The sequence below is a fragment of the Sebastes fasciatus genome, chromosome 17, assembly GCF_043250625.1.
Source record: "Sebastes fasciatus isolate fSebFas1 chromosome 17, fSebFas1.pri, whole genome shotgun sequence".
NCBI classification, from domain to species: domain Eukaryota; kingdom Metazoa; phylum Chordata; class Actinopteri; order Perciformes; family Sebastidae; genus Sebastes; species Sebastes fasciatus.
This window is the reverse complement of record NC_133811.1, coordinates 29,595,362-29,610,110: the sequence shown is the minus strand read 5'-3', so window position 1 is coordinate 29,610,110 and position 14,749 is coordinate 29,595,362. Positions and strand designations below refer to the sequence as shown.

General features: G+C 39.4%; 1 protein-coding gene across 1 annotated transcript; it reads left to right on the top strand.

The window, feature by feature from the left end:
- The first annotated feature begins 1,162 nt into the window (after window positions 1-1,162).
- rnf139 (ring finger protein 139) lies at window positions 1,163-8,949 on the top strand. Its single transcript, XM_074612749.1, has 6 exons — window positions 1,163-1,651; window positions 4,954-5,609; window positions 5,826-5,973; window positions 6,106-6,212; window positions 7,488-7,739; window positions 8,029-8,949. Exons 1-6 carry the CDS (start codon window positions 1,489-1,491, stop codon window positions 8,800-8,802), a joined length of 2,100 nt encoding a protein of 699 aa, XP_074468850.1. The 5' UTR covers window positions 1,163-1,488; the 3' UTR covers window positions 8,803-8,949.
- The last annotated feature ends 5,800 nt before the right edge of the window (window positions 8,950-14,749 follow it).

Genomic DNA, 14,749 nt, shown 5'->3' with positions numbered 1-14,749 from the left:
AAGAGACCCCACTAAATTCTTGGCCACACTGCTTTTTTAACCTCATTTTTATTTTTTAAGAAATAATGTAGTGTCATCAGTGATTTAAAGGTCACCTATTATGCAAAATGCACTTTTCCATGTCTTTTAAACATATATATATATGGTTAAACATGTTCTAGCACAACATTAAAATACATCTATGAACCTGGAAATGAGCATAATATGAGACCCTTAATTTAAAGTATCTTTCCCTGATACTGAAATGCCCAATACATTATTTATCTTAATGTGTTTTGCCATAACTTGTGTTCCTAACAAAAATAAAAAAGGTGAGATTTATTAAAAGTAAATGACCAAATTGTCAGTGTTCAAATGCTACGTCAGCTGCCACACCCTCTGACGCCGGAACTTACGTCACGTCACGTCCAGCCACGTCACGTCACGTCAGAACCAACAGTCTGGTAACTTCTATGGTGTTCCCAAAGCAACCAAAGCAGCAGGAAAATGGCCATTAAAATTACATTTTAGACACACTGCTTTTTTAATCTCATTTGTATCTTTTACGAATAATGTAGTGTCATCAGCAAGTTGACTTAATTTAAAGTATCTTTCCCTAATACTGAAATGCACAAGAAATTATGTTTCTTTAATGTGTTTTGCCATAACTTGTGTTACTAACAAAAATAAAGAAAGGGTGAGATTTATTTATTATCATTATTTAAATGCTACGCATTCCAGATGTGTCCCAGTTTATTTCCTGAAATTATTTATTTATCTTAATGTGTTTTTGTCATAACTTGTGTTACTAACAAAAATAAAAAAAAGGGTGAGATTTATTTATTATTATTATTTAAATGCTACACATTCTAAATGTGTCCCAGTTTATTTCCTGACATTATTTATATATCTTAATGTGTTTTTGTCATAACTTGTGTTAGTAACAAAAATAAAAAAAAGGGTGAGATTTATTTATTATTATTATTTAAATGCTACACATTCTAAATGCGTCCCAGTTTATTTCCTGACATTATTTATATATCTTAATGTGTTTTGGCATAAAAATAAAAAAGGGTGAGATTTATTTACTATCAGTGTTCAAATGCTACGTCAGCTGCCACACCCTCTGACGCCGGAACTTACGTCACGTCAGCATACGTCACGTCAAGTCACGTCACGTCAGAACCAACAGTCTGGTAACTTCTCCGGTGTTCCCAAAGCAACCAAAGCAGCAGCGAAATGGCCATTTCAAAGGTATTCTGAGGAGGAGTGAAGAGTAACCGGTTGGTGGTGATAACTAACGCTCCGGATGATAAACAACTCGACGTTAAAGAGAAGAAGAAGCAGCAACAGGAGGTAGATCTGTGCGGACATGGCGGACAGGTTCACAGCTCGCTCATAACCGGAGACCAGAGCTGCTGGAGGAGGAGACGGGACTTGATGTTAGTGCTGGATGTATAACCAGGACTCTCCAGGCCGGTAGCCGTCCAGCCTCTCCGCTGTAGCCGCATGGCGTCGTCTCCAGCCCGGCTGAGCCAGCAGGCCGTGGCGCTGCTCGACGTTTCTCTCAGAGTTCCTTCTATCTTTATCATCGACGCCATCTTCAACTCCTACTATGACCCGGGGTCGGGCTGGGCCGGGGCGGTGGGCAAGGTGCTGCTCAGAGTCACGGGTGAGTTACTGTATTACGGTTTTAAAGCTTAAAGGTGATGTAAACAACAACAACCAGGAACCAGCTGACAGCTAACTGACTGCTAGCTGGCTAAGTGACGCTGCGCCATGTGACGTCAGAGAGCAGTGTGAAGGAGCTCACCTGTCACCTGTCACCGACTAAAGCTGATTTAGACTCCAGCAGTAACATCAATACAAGCCGGACTTGTCTGACACGGTGCTTAACTCGTTTTTCTCCAACCTCATTCAGTCTGATTTGATGCTAGCAGCAAGCTGTCTAGCTGGCTGACCACTAACGGCAGGTTGTTGTTGTTTTATCACAGGTGTTAGATAGATGGATAGGTAGGTAGGTAGGTAGATAGGTGGATAGGTAGGTAGATGGATAGATAGGTTGATAGGTAGGTAGATAGATAGATTGATAGGTAGGTAGGTAGGTAGGTAGGTAGGTAGGTAGGTAGACAGATAGATGGATAGGTAGGTAGGTAGGTAGGTAGGTAGGTAGACAGGTAGGTAGACAGACAGACAGACAGACAGACAGACAGATAGATAGACAGGTAGATGGATAGATAGATAGGTAGGTAGATAGGTGGATAGGTAGGTAGGTAGGTAGATAGATAGATAGGTAGGTAGGTAGATGGATAGATAGATAGATAGATAGATAGATAGGTAGGTAGGTAGATGGATAGATAGATAGGTAGGTAGATAGGTGGATAGGTAGGTAGGTAGATAGATAGATAGATAGGTAGGTAGGTAGATGGATAGATAGATAGATAGATAGATAGATAGATAGATAGGTAGGTAGGTAGATGGATAGATAGATAGGTAGGTAGGTAGATGGATAGATAGATAGATAGATAGGTAGATAGATAGATAGATAGATAGATAGATAGATAGATAGATAGATAGATAGATAGATAGATAGATAGATAGATAGATAGGTAGATAGATAGGTAGGTAGATGGATAGATAGATAGATAGATAGGTAGGTAGGTAGATGGATAGATAGATAGATAGATAGATAGATAGATAGATAGATAGATAGGTAGATAGATGGATAGATAGATAGATAGATAGATAGATAGATAGATAGGTAGGTAGATGGATAGATAGATAGATAGATAGGTAGGTGGATAGATAGGTAGATAGATAGGTAGGTAGATAGGTGGATAGGTAGGTAGATAGATAGATAGATAGATAGGTAGGTAGATAGATAGATAGTAACTTTATTGCTCCCGTGGGAAATTCAAGTTTCCAGCATCACAGTTCCATAGTGCAAAACATGTTAGTAAAAAGGCAGTAAAGTTAGTAGTACAAAGTTCAAAGTACAAAAAAAAATACCAGATATAAAAATACAAGGAGATGAAGAAAAACTGTCAAAACTGAATATAGTGCAGGTTCTCCTCTGTAACATTGCCCAGGAAGCTGTTATCTTATCTAAAACCAAGGTCTGAACTTACTTGATGTAGACAAACCAGTAGGGCTGCAACCATTATCTTCATTTCATTCTTGATTTTATCATTTGGTCCATAAAATGTTAGAAAATAATGAAAAATGCCCATCACAATTTCCCAAACCCCAGGTTGACTTACTTGCATGTCTTGTTTTGTCTGACTGACAGTCCAAAACTCAAATATATTCAGTTTAATATCACAGAAGACCAAGAAAACCAGAAAATATTCACATTTTCAAAGCTAAAACCATTGAATGTTTTGATTTGTTTGCTTTTAAAATGATTGAAGTGATTAACAGATTATCTAAATTGTTGTAATTTTCTGTCAATGGACTAATCGATCAATCAACTAATCATTTCACTTCTAATAACCATCAACTTAATATCCCTTATATCTCATATTAGTAGAGAGCAAAATGGCAGAAATCATGATGTCAAACTCAAGTCTGATCTGCCTTCAGTTTTCTTTTACAGATACACCTGTTATAGCTCATAAAAACCTCATTTGAAATAACATTTTAATTATTATATCATGTGATTCATGACAAATAGTTTCAAAGATATTTGTGGCGCTTGTCAGACATAGCTTAAGCTTTTCAGTAACCACAGCAGACCCCACAAAGAACAACGTGGTAAAGCTTCTCTCCAGTCACTAGCAGAAAACATTATACACAGACAAACAACTACCAGCTTACATAACTCTCCGTTTGTACAGTTTGTAGACCTTTGAACAGTTCAGGCACCATGAAAGTCCACTGGTTTGAAGAGGCAAGGGTAAGTGGGTCAGCCAACAGTCTCATGTTTCTTCAACCCACATTTGTTTTTTATGTTTAGTACCAGCATGTAAACCGAAGACTGTTTACCTGAAATAAAACAAAAACACTTTGGTAAAGTGTTCAAGGGCGAGACAAACAAACTAGTATTTGAATATATTCAAATGAAGACATCCACAAACACCCCTTTAACAACTAAGAGGTCTATTTAATCAATGTACTCTTTACAAAGCTGATCCAGTGTTAACACTGTCCTTGACTAAAGCTTCTCAGTTAGAGGTTAACATTGTAAGGGGCCTAAGGTCAAGGTGGCAACAAGCGGCGGGGAAAAAAGTCAGGTGACAAAGAGACAGTCCACGCCAGTATACATTATATAACTTAAAGTTATATAATGCAAAAACTACATAACACCTCTTCAGTTGCTGCTTTTAATAGACTGCTGCTGTGTTCAGTTTAATATCTCTGGCTGGTCTCTGCTCAGACACAAACTGTTCTGTTACAGCTCAAGGCCATTTTGTGTAAAAGGCCTTGAAGTACATGAATAAAGAATAACAGTGTATTTATAAGAAAACCCTAGGGGTGGGAAAAAAATCAATTTACCAATGTATCGCAATTTTCTTTTTAAAGATTTTATATGATATGCTTGCTTTATAAAAATGTGTGTATATATTTATTTTTGGAAATTAATTAACAACACAAAACAATAACAGATATTGTCTAGAAACCCTCACAGGTACTGCATTTAGCTCAGGTTTTATTCAATGAAATCGTTGACTCTTTCTCTCCCTCTATTTGCCTTGTTGCTTGTTCTATCTTTGACTTGTCCGGATTATCACGCTGCAACAAGCTGATTGTTTTCCTCGTAATCTTGTTTGTATTTCGGGCACTTGTGCCGTTCTCTCTCTCTCCATGTTCACATTCTTCACCTGAAAATCCACAACACTTAATATCGTTTATCAGACAAACTTACAAGCTACAGTCAGCAATAGTCTTCTGTTAATTTTCTAGTCTGTCTAATAGGAAGTAGTTGCATCACTTTATCGTTCATCTTTGCTGAACTGTGTCTCTGTTGTGTCTCAGGTGTCCTCATCTCCAGCATGGTGCTGCTGCTCTCCCAGAAAGCCTTGTTCAAGTTCTACACGCTCTTCTTTGCTGTTCTCCTCGGCATGGCAGCGGTCCTCATCAACTACTACGCCACCTCCCACATAGACTTCTACAGCGCCTACTACAAGGCGGCACTTGGGTTCAGACTGCTGCCCAGAAACGGCCCGACGCTGTGGCTGGGCATGGCCGCAGTCCAGCTAGTTTTTGGCGTGGGCTATGTGTTCCTTCTCAACCTCCAGTCGGTGTTTGCCGCGCTGGTGGTCCTGGACATCATGATCCCTCTGTGGGGGCTGATGATCGAGCTGCCTGCGGACGTCAGGCAGCTGGTGGCCGTGTTCTCGGGCCTGGCGCTGGCTCTCAACACGGCTGTGTGCCTGGCCATGAGGCTCAAATGGTTTTACTACTCGTGCCGGTACGTCTACCTGCTCGTACGGCACATGTACCGGATCTACGGGCTTCAGCTGCTGCTAGAGGACACGTGGAAGAGAATCAGATTCCCTGATGTGCTGCGGTTGTTCTGGCTGACCCGGGTCACTGCCCAGGCGCTGATCCTGGTCTATGTGGTGCGGGCAGTGAGAAGGGAGAGCGGAGACGCCACAGGCAGTGGCACAGACGGGAGCTCAGACTCACAGGTGAGACCAGAACAATTCAGTCTAGGGTGTTTCATTTACAACATTGTTTTTGCCTGGCTGCTGTAGACAGTAGTTATAAACATGTTTTTGTATGTCGTTGCTGTGGGAGACGTTACACATCTATAAACCGAAAGTGTGATTGTTGGAACCAGTGTCAGAATTTAAGGGGCAAAGGTAAAAAATGCCCCCAAAAAAGCATCACCGCTCTGTTTTCAGGGTTACCTGCTGAGCTGGGACGTGTTCTGGGATCTGACCAGTAACCTGATCATCTCCGGCTGTGATTCCACGCTCACCGTGCTGGGGATGAGCGCCGTTATCTCCTCTGTCGCGCACTACCTCGGCCTCAGCATCCTGGCCTTCATAGGTACGGCTGTGTGTGTGTGTGTGTGTGTGTGTGTGCGTGTGCGTGCGCGTGCACGTGCGCGTTTAATCTGCTATACATACTGGCTATAAGAAGAATGCTCCTGGATTTTAGTGTCTCTTTTTGACCCCTCAGGTTCGACGGAGGAGGAGGACAAGCGTTTAGGCTTCGTAGCGCCTGTTCTGTTCTTCATCCTGGCTCTGCAGACGGGCCTCAGCAGCCTTGACCCCGAGGAACGCCTGGTACGTTACTGCAGGATTCATGCCTCCAGCTCTCTAGTTGATTGACAGGTTGATTACTGACTCGGGTGTAATTAGTGGATGTAGAAAGGGATCATGGACACAACTGTTGAAGCAGACAGCAGAAGCTTCTGATTAGATGCTGGATGTGTTTCTGAACCTTCACCTTCTTTGTTTACTCTTCTCTATTTGCTTTCCTCCATTATTGTCATTTTGACGTTCTCCACTTTGCCCTCCAAAGCACCAGTAACAAGGGCTTCTTAAAGCCTCTGAAATACCTGTTTTTACTACAGTATACAACACAGTAACCTCCTTGAATGTGGCCTAGTTGATTTATTATTATTTTCTCATCTTGTTTCCAGCGTGTGTTTTACCTATACTGACTGTACAACACTTGCACACTTTCTCAATTAGGAGAGAAGAGAAGAGGTTTTTTTCTTTCAATGATGACAATTTCCACATTTTTCTTCACATAAATCAGTATTTAGTTTGGTTAAATTCCCAGGAATTGTTGTTTGTAATAAGAGTGCTGATATTCCCAAAAAAATGTAGCGGGTGAAATGATTGTTTCTCGGTAAATATCACAAAAATACAGGATGAAAAGGTGCCACTTGTTTTGTCTACTACTACTATGACCTTTAAATACTTGCATTTCTCTCAAAAGGAAAAAAAGTACCATAATTTGTTTTACGTGTCGGTTATTAGTCATGTTGTAAGAGCAGGCGTCATTTTGTTCCCAGAAGAAGAGTCGTCACATCATTCAGTAAATGCACCTTTTTGTTTCTAATCACTGGTACAGACAGGAGATGTATGACTGTATGATTTAAGCTTTTATTACAGACAGTAGAGAGATGCAGAAAACGTACCTGGCTGGACTCTAACTGGCGGACGTTGTGGTTCATGATCGAAATTAACTTAACCTCTAAGCCACGGGGGCTTAAAGTCTTATTTTAACTTGTAATTAGTATTAAATAGGTCTTAAACTTTCTTAAGTCTGAAGGCCCAGACACACCAACCCGACATCAAAGAACTAGCGGCGACGAAGGCTGCCCGTTGAGTCGACTCACGTCGCCTTTGTATTGGCCAACAAGTTGCACTCAAACACACCTCAAAGACTACAGCTGACGGCCAGTTAGCACGATCATTCTGCACCTGCGTGAGAGGAAATAACTCTCCACACCAGCAGACGGTGGTAGTCTGTATTCATCATTCAAAAAAGAGGTTATGATTTTGCTTTCTACATCTGTGACTGAGAACCTCTCTCGCTTTGATTTGAAGGTCCGTCTGAGCCGGAACATGTGCCTTCTGCTGACAGCCATCCTGCACTTCATCCACGGCATGACCGACCCCGTCCTCATGTCCCTGAGCGCCTCCCACGTCTCCTCTGTTCGCCGCCATTTCCCCGTCCTGCTGGTGTCCCTGGCGCTCTTCGTGCTTCCCGTGGCGCTCAGCTACGCCCTCTGGCACCACTACGCCCTCAACACCTGGCTCTTCGCCGTCACTGCCTTCTGCGTGGAGCTCTGCCTCAAGGTGAGGGCGGAGAATACTTCCTGTTAGGTCTCATCAGTCTGTGAGGTTCAGTGTGTGTTAGTCTGGTATAGAAGATGGACTTTCGGCCACTTTCCCCCAGAACTGTTTTTTCTACTTTTAAAGCTGAGTCATCTGTGGTTTACATTTGTAGGAGGCGGTAGAGGCTGTAATAGTATTGTAAGAGCTGTAGTTATCTAAAGGAAGAGCTATTAAATTGAGCCAGAATGGTTGTGCGGCTTACATAGAAAACACTCAGCGCAGGTTTTGATGTTTCCCTCCCTCCCTCCAGGTGGTGGTGTCACTGACCGTCTACGGCCTCTTCATGGTGGATGGCTTCTCCAACGTCCTGTGGGAGAAGCTGGACGACTACGTCTACTACGTGCGCTCCACAGGCAACATCATCGAGTTCCTGTTCGGCGTCATCATGTTCGGAAACGGCGCCTACACCATGATGTTTGAATCGGGCAGCAAGATCCGCGCCTGCATGATGTGCCTGCACGCGTACTTCAACATCTACCTACAGGCCAAGAACGGCTGGAAGACCTTCATCAACCGCCGCACGGCCGTCAAGAAGATCAACTCCCTGCCGGAGATGCGCGGGGACCAGCTGAGGGACATCGAGGACGTGTGCGCCATCTGTTACCAGGAGTTCGCCACCTCGGCCCGCATCACGCCCTGCCACCACTACTTCCACGCGCTGTGCCTGAGGAAGTGGCTCTACATCCAGGACACGTGCCCCATGTGCCATCAGAGAGTTTACGTAGAGGACGATAGCCGAGACAGAGACGCCTTTTCGAACAACAACGGGGGCTACGCAGCGCCGCAGGACGTCGCTGCCGCAGCCCCGCCGGCACCGGGGGAAGACCAGCCAGACGCCGAGCTGCCGGCCGATGGAGCGGCAGCCGGCGTCCAGGCTGCGGGAGGACCGGGGGAGCTCGACAACGAGCTGCTGGAGGACAACGACAGCATAGAGTACGACGAAGACGAGTGGGGGACTCAGAATGGCAGCACGCCAGTAGAAGAAGACTATATCAATGATGACACAGACTCCACCGAGGACTGACAGGAAATGATCTATAGAAAAGAAATATACATATATCTTTATTATATTTAAGTTAAAAATAATTATAAAACACAACAGCATCTTAATTTGTTCTTGAAAAAATGTCAGGGATGTCATTCTCTTGTTTCTTGTTAGTTTCTTTTTGTTTGAGTTTGAGTTTTACTCTATAAGGGCTCGTGGAAAGAGTAACTGCTGCTCTCGTTCTGTGTGAGTGTGTGTGTGTATGTGTGTATGTGTGTGTGTGTGCCGGGGCTGCATGATGTAGACCAAAAACTCATACAGTTATTTTATTATCAATATCATTTTATCCCCAAATTATTGGAGATCTTGATACAAATCTTGCTACGTGGGCACGGCTGTCTCTGCACCGTTTATTATTTCCCAATGCCTCAAAGCTGATACACATCAGTAAGTTAAAGGGATAATTTGGGTGTTTCTCACTGTGGTTGTATGAGGTACTTAGGGTTAGGGTTCAGTGGTTCCCAAACTTTTTCACGTCAAGGACCCCTAAATGGACACAAATTAGACCACAGAGCCTGATAGAATTTGGTCCCAGGGTCCCCTATCTGAGTTTTTTTTTCCTTCTAGATGTGTTATTGCAGAAAGTATATAAAACGTATGAAAAGTTTGTTTGTGCTATTGTGTGACTTTGGTGAATTCAAACTAACCAAAGTCACACCGTAACACAAACTAACTAACCGATCTGGGCAGCAGTAGATCAGCAACTCCTGTGGTCTGTGAGGTAAAATGACTGATTTTCTCAATGGAGTCTGGTGGCTTTGGCAAGAGCAGAGATAACTTCAATTAGATAGCAGATCAGATAGCTTCAGATCCCTGTCGGAAAACATAGACTGTATAGTTGTCTGACGGCAAAATAAACAGGCGAAAATATCCTAAATATAGCGTACACTTGAACTGATATAAAAAATGTTAAGGGGTCCTGACTTTTAGGTGTCTAAAATCCATTTAGCTGCTGCCCCCCGTCCGCAGCAGGACATTACTTTGCTCCCTTGCTGGTACTCCTTTCTGTTTCTCCAAACTCCATCTGCTGTAGGTAATACACTGACTATGGAGAAGTACCTCACACAATCCCACTTCTAAACACCCAAATTATCCCTTTGTGTGATGTGAGATTTTTTGCAACATACAGTATATATACAAGTCCGCCTTGTCGAGCACGCTGTGGAAATGTGTGTTTTCTTGAGTCACATCACGACTTCGTTTAGATTTTGTCACGTGTGCAGCCCCAGTGTGTGATTGTTCATGCGTGCCTGCCGACATGTAATGTGTTTAGACGATGTCTTAACAATGCAGTTCATGTTCCCTAGCAGTGTGTTACAGGGGAAACGCTGGAGTGGTAGTTAGTTTATTAACGACAAAACTGTGGAGCGACTAAACAAATTCAAGCTTTAATCAGTCTGCAAGTCAGTTTTGGGGATTTTTGAAGAACGTTTTGAGCGTAAAAACACATTTTTGTATGCTTCCGTTTGAAACCTGCTGTCATTACTTCCTCCAGCTGTTTTTATTTTTGCCAAAAGTGATTGGTTAACAGTCTCCGGGGGAGGGTTACTTCTTTGTCATGTGTCTGCTCAAAACATGTCTCGAAATGTTTATTTTACTAAACCAGCCTCGAGTGCTCTCAAATCCCGACTCTCAGATTGATCACAGCTCACGTTTGTTGCACATTTTTGTCCTTAACTAACTCAAACCGAGTGTTTGTGAACAGAGAGAGAAAGAAGGCAGGAGAGTGAAGCAGTTTTCTATCAACTCTGCGGCAACCAGAGAAAAACTGAGAGGTGTGTCTGATTAAAAAAAGAAAAAAAGTGACTCGCTACTGTAATCACTGATATACCTCTATCATTACTTACTACTGGTCTCTTGTGTGACCTCGCTTACATTTGTGTACGTTATTGTACATATAATAAAACAAACACGTGCACATTTTCTCAATTAGGATAAGAGATGAGGTTTTTTTTCTTTCAATAATGCAAATTTTCCCATAAATCAGTATTTAGTTTGGTTAAATTCTTGTCTCAAACCTAGAAACTGTTTGTAATACGAGCGCTGGTATTTCCAAAAAAATGTAGTGGGTGAAATGATTATTTTGTCACAAAAACACAGTATGAAAAGGTGCCACTTGTTTTGTCTACTATGGACTTTAAGTACTTTCTTTCCAAAGGAAAAAAAAAATCATAATTTGTTTTACGTGTCGGTTTTTAGTCATGTTGTAAGAGCAGATTATCGTTCAGTAAATGCACCTTTTTGTTTCTAATCACTGGTACAGACTGGAGCGTTCTCGTTCTGTCCAACTTGGGCAACAGACGGCGATGAGCGCTCCTCTCTGAAGGCTCAAACTGTGCTTCTAGTCTCAGGGTCCCTTTTCAGGGCCGGAAGAGTACGTTCAATAAATTAATTCATTTCCAGGCCTAAAAAAAATCAGCAGAAAAGTCCATTACAGACATTTTCTGTTGCAGCAAGTTGCAAAGACACTGTCATTTCACACAATCTGTGATTGAGCTACAAGCAGCAGACGTCCTACTGAACACTGATCCAAAATCTAAAACTACTAGAACGAATTAAATCATTTAGGAGCCATGTTTTCACCTTTTCAGACCGTACAGCTCGGCTAATGCAGATCCCTACAGTGACTACACAGGTCTTCATTGTGAATTTGTATTTCAAGCACAACTCCTCCGAGTATTACGTTGTTTAGACTTCCACAGCCTGAACGTCTTAAGGGTTTGACTACAAACTCGTGTTCATTACTGTTGTAATTAAGCTGCGAGGAATCCATGAAGTTCTTGTTGATAATGAGAGAAGAGAGAGATGGGGTCTAATTTGATTAGAAAGCTGTGCTTTTTGACACGTTTCAGCGATGAAGGATTATTATTAGTTTGATTGTTCTGAAAGCTTTTTAAAAGGTAAAAGCTGTTAATTTTGCCTTTTGTTTTAAAAAGAGATTTATGTAAATAAAATCATCTTTGATATTGCGTTTGGATTGTATCTCAAATATCACTCGCATCACCTTTAAATGACTGTGTTAATAAGTACATATTTGTCACACAGAAATCCAATGAAGCAGCTGAATTGCAGCGAGACACATTCAGACTATAGGGGCTGCAACTAATGATTATTTTCATTGATTATTTTCCCGATTAATCAATTAGTTGTTTGGTCTATAAAATGTCAGAAAATGGTGAAAAATGTTGATCAGATGTCCTCAAATGTCTTGTTTTGTCCACAACTCAAAGATATTCAGTTTACTGTCTTAGAGGAGTAAAGAAACCAGGAAATATTCACATATAAGAAGCTGGAATCAGAGAATTTGGACTTTTTTTTTTCTTAAAGAATTACTCAAACCGATTATCAAAATAGTTGCTGATTAATTTAATACTTGACAACTAATCGATTAATCGTTGCAGCCCTAAGGGGAGTACACAATTCAGTGTGTGGAGATGCAGTTCACTCATTGCACCAGTAGATAGAGCTATTTCACCATTTTGAGTTAAGTATGATTTCTCAGGTGCAGGCTGGAGTGACAGCATTAAAAGAACTCACAAGAAAGCAAACAGCAGATGTTCTTCTAGATTTTGGGCTGCCTTCACAGCAGTACAGTTTTTAATATGACAAACAAAAACATGAGAATAGATAGATCAGGAGCTGTCTCTGCTGGTATTTATTTAGTTTTGACTTCTTAGCGCTATGATTCACCAGGCATTCATCCCACAATCTGACATGCCTCTGAATTCTAATCTGATAATCTGAGTCGGATTGCATCCAATGTTTTATTAGAGCCATATCTCTCACAGTGTGACACTCTATTAACCTGACGGATCTCTGTTATGGCACAGTGTGTGTGAGTGTGTGTGAGTGTGTGTGTGTATGTGTAGGGGCCTAAAGACTGATAAAGGGTGAACCAGTAAATCAAACCAGCCTCACCTACAGGTGTGGATGGACTATGAGACAATGAGCCTCTAGGCATAGACGTGTAAAACCCCTAAATGCTGAAAGTGACATTTTGGTGACATTTCGGTGAAGCAGAACTCTCAGGTGCTGCTGTTGGTTAAAAAACTGCACCTGGACTTCAGTATTTAATTCATACTGATGAAGAGAGGTCGCCTGACTCCGTCCAAAGCCTCCTCTGCACAGATATTATACATAATACTATGGTATTGTACAATATACAAAAATATTATTGGATGCCATCATAGGAAATCAGAGATGCAGGTAATATTTTCTTAAAAGCACAAATTCTATTTATCTATTTATTTATTTATGTATCTATTTATCTATTTATGTATTCATCTATTTGTTTATTATTTATTTACATTGATCTATTTATTAAGTTGTATATATACTTATTTATTTATCTATTTATATACATATATTTATCTATTTATTTATTTATTTGTCTATTTATATACATATATTTATCTATTTATGTATCTATTTATATACATATATTTATCTATTTAATTATTTATCTATTTATATACATATATTTATCTATTTATTTATTTATCTGTTTATATACATATATTTATCTATTTATTTATTTATTTATCTGTTTATATACATATATTTATCTATTTATTTATTTGTCTATTTATATACATATATTTATTTATTTATTTATCTGTTTATACACATATATTGATCTATTTATTTATTTATCTGTTTATATACATATATTGATCTATTTGTATACATATATTTATGTATTTATCTATTTATATACATATATTTATGTATTTATATACATATATTCATATATTTATTTATTTATTTGTCTATTTAAATACATATATTTATCTATTTATTTATCTGTTTATACACATATATTGATCTATTTATTTATTTATCTGTTTATATACATATATTGATCTATTTGTATACATATATTTATGTATTTATAATAATAATAATAATAATATATTAGATTTATATAGCGCTTTATAATATTCTCAAAGACGCTTTAACATAGTCGGGGGGGAAAACGGTGTGAGACAGACAGACAGGAGACGAACGACAAAAAGCGACATACACAGGAACAATCACATCCAGACACACGGACTGATGGGTAGGGGGAATGAGGGGGCTACGGGTAAGCAGATGAAAAAAGATGTGTTTTGAGGCGGGACTGGAATGTGGTGAGGGAATCAGAGTCTCTGATGAGATTGGGGAGTGAGTTCCAGAGCTTGGGAGCTGCCCTGGAGAATGCTCTGTCCCCAAAGCTGCGGAGTTTGGACGTGGGGGTGGAGAGTAAACCAGCTGAGGTGGATCTATTTATATACATATATTTATCTATTTATTTATTTATTTGTCTTTATATACACATATTTATCTATTTATGTATCTATTTATATACATATATTTATCTATTTAATTATTTATCTATTTATATACATATATTTATCTATTTATTTATTTATCTGTTTATATACATATATTTATCTATTTATTTATTTGTCTATTTATAGACATATATTGATCTATTTATTTATTTATCTGTTTATATACATATATTTATCTATTTGTATACATATATTTATGTATTTATCTATTTATATACATATATTTATTTATTTATGTATTTATATACATATATTCATATATTTATGTATTTATTTGTCTATTTAAATACATATTTATCTATTTATTTATTTATTTATCTGTTTATACACATATATTGATCTATTTATTTATTTATCTGTTTATATACATATATTGATCTATTTATTTATTTATCTGTTTATATACATATATTGATCTATTTGTATACATATATTTATGTATTTATCTATTTATATATATATATTTATCTATTTATTTATTTATTGGTACGCTGCACTCACGTTGCAAAAAATCTTCTGCCAGTATATATAATATGAAAGTCATTGCCGGAAGCAACGTGTTTTATTCTGAAAAGCCGCAGCCAGAAACCAGA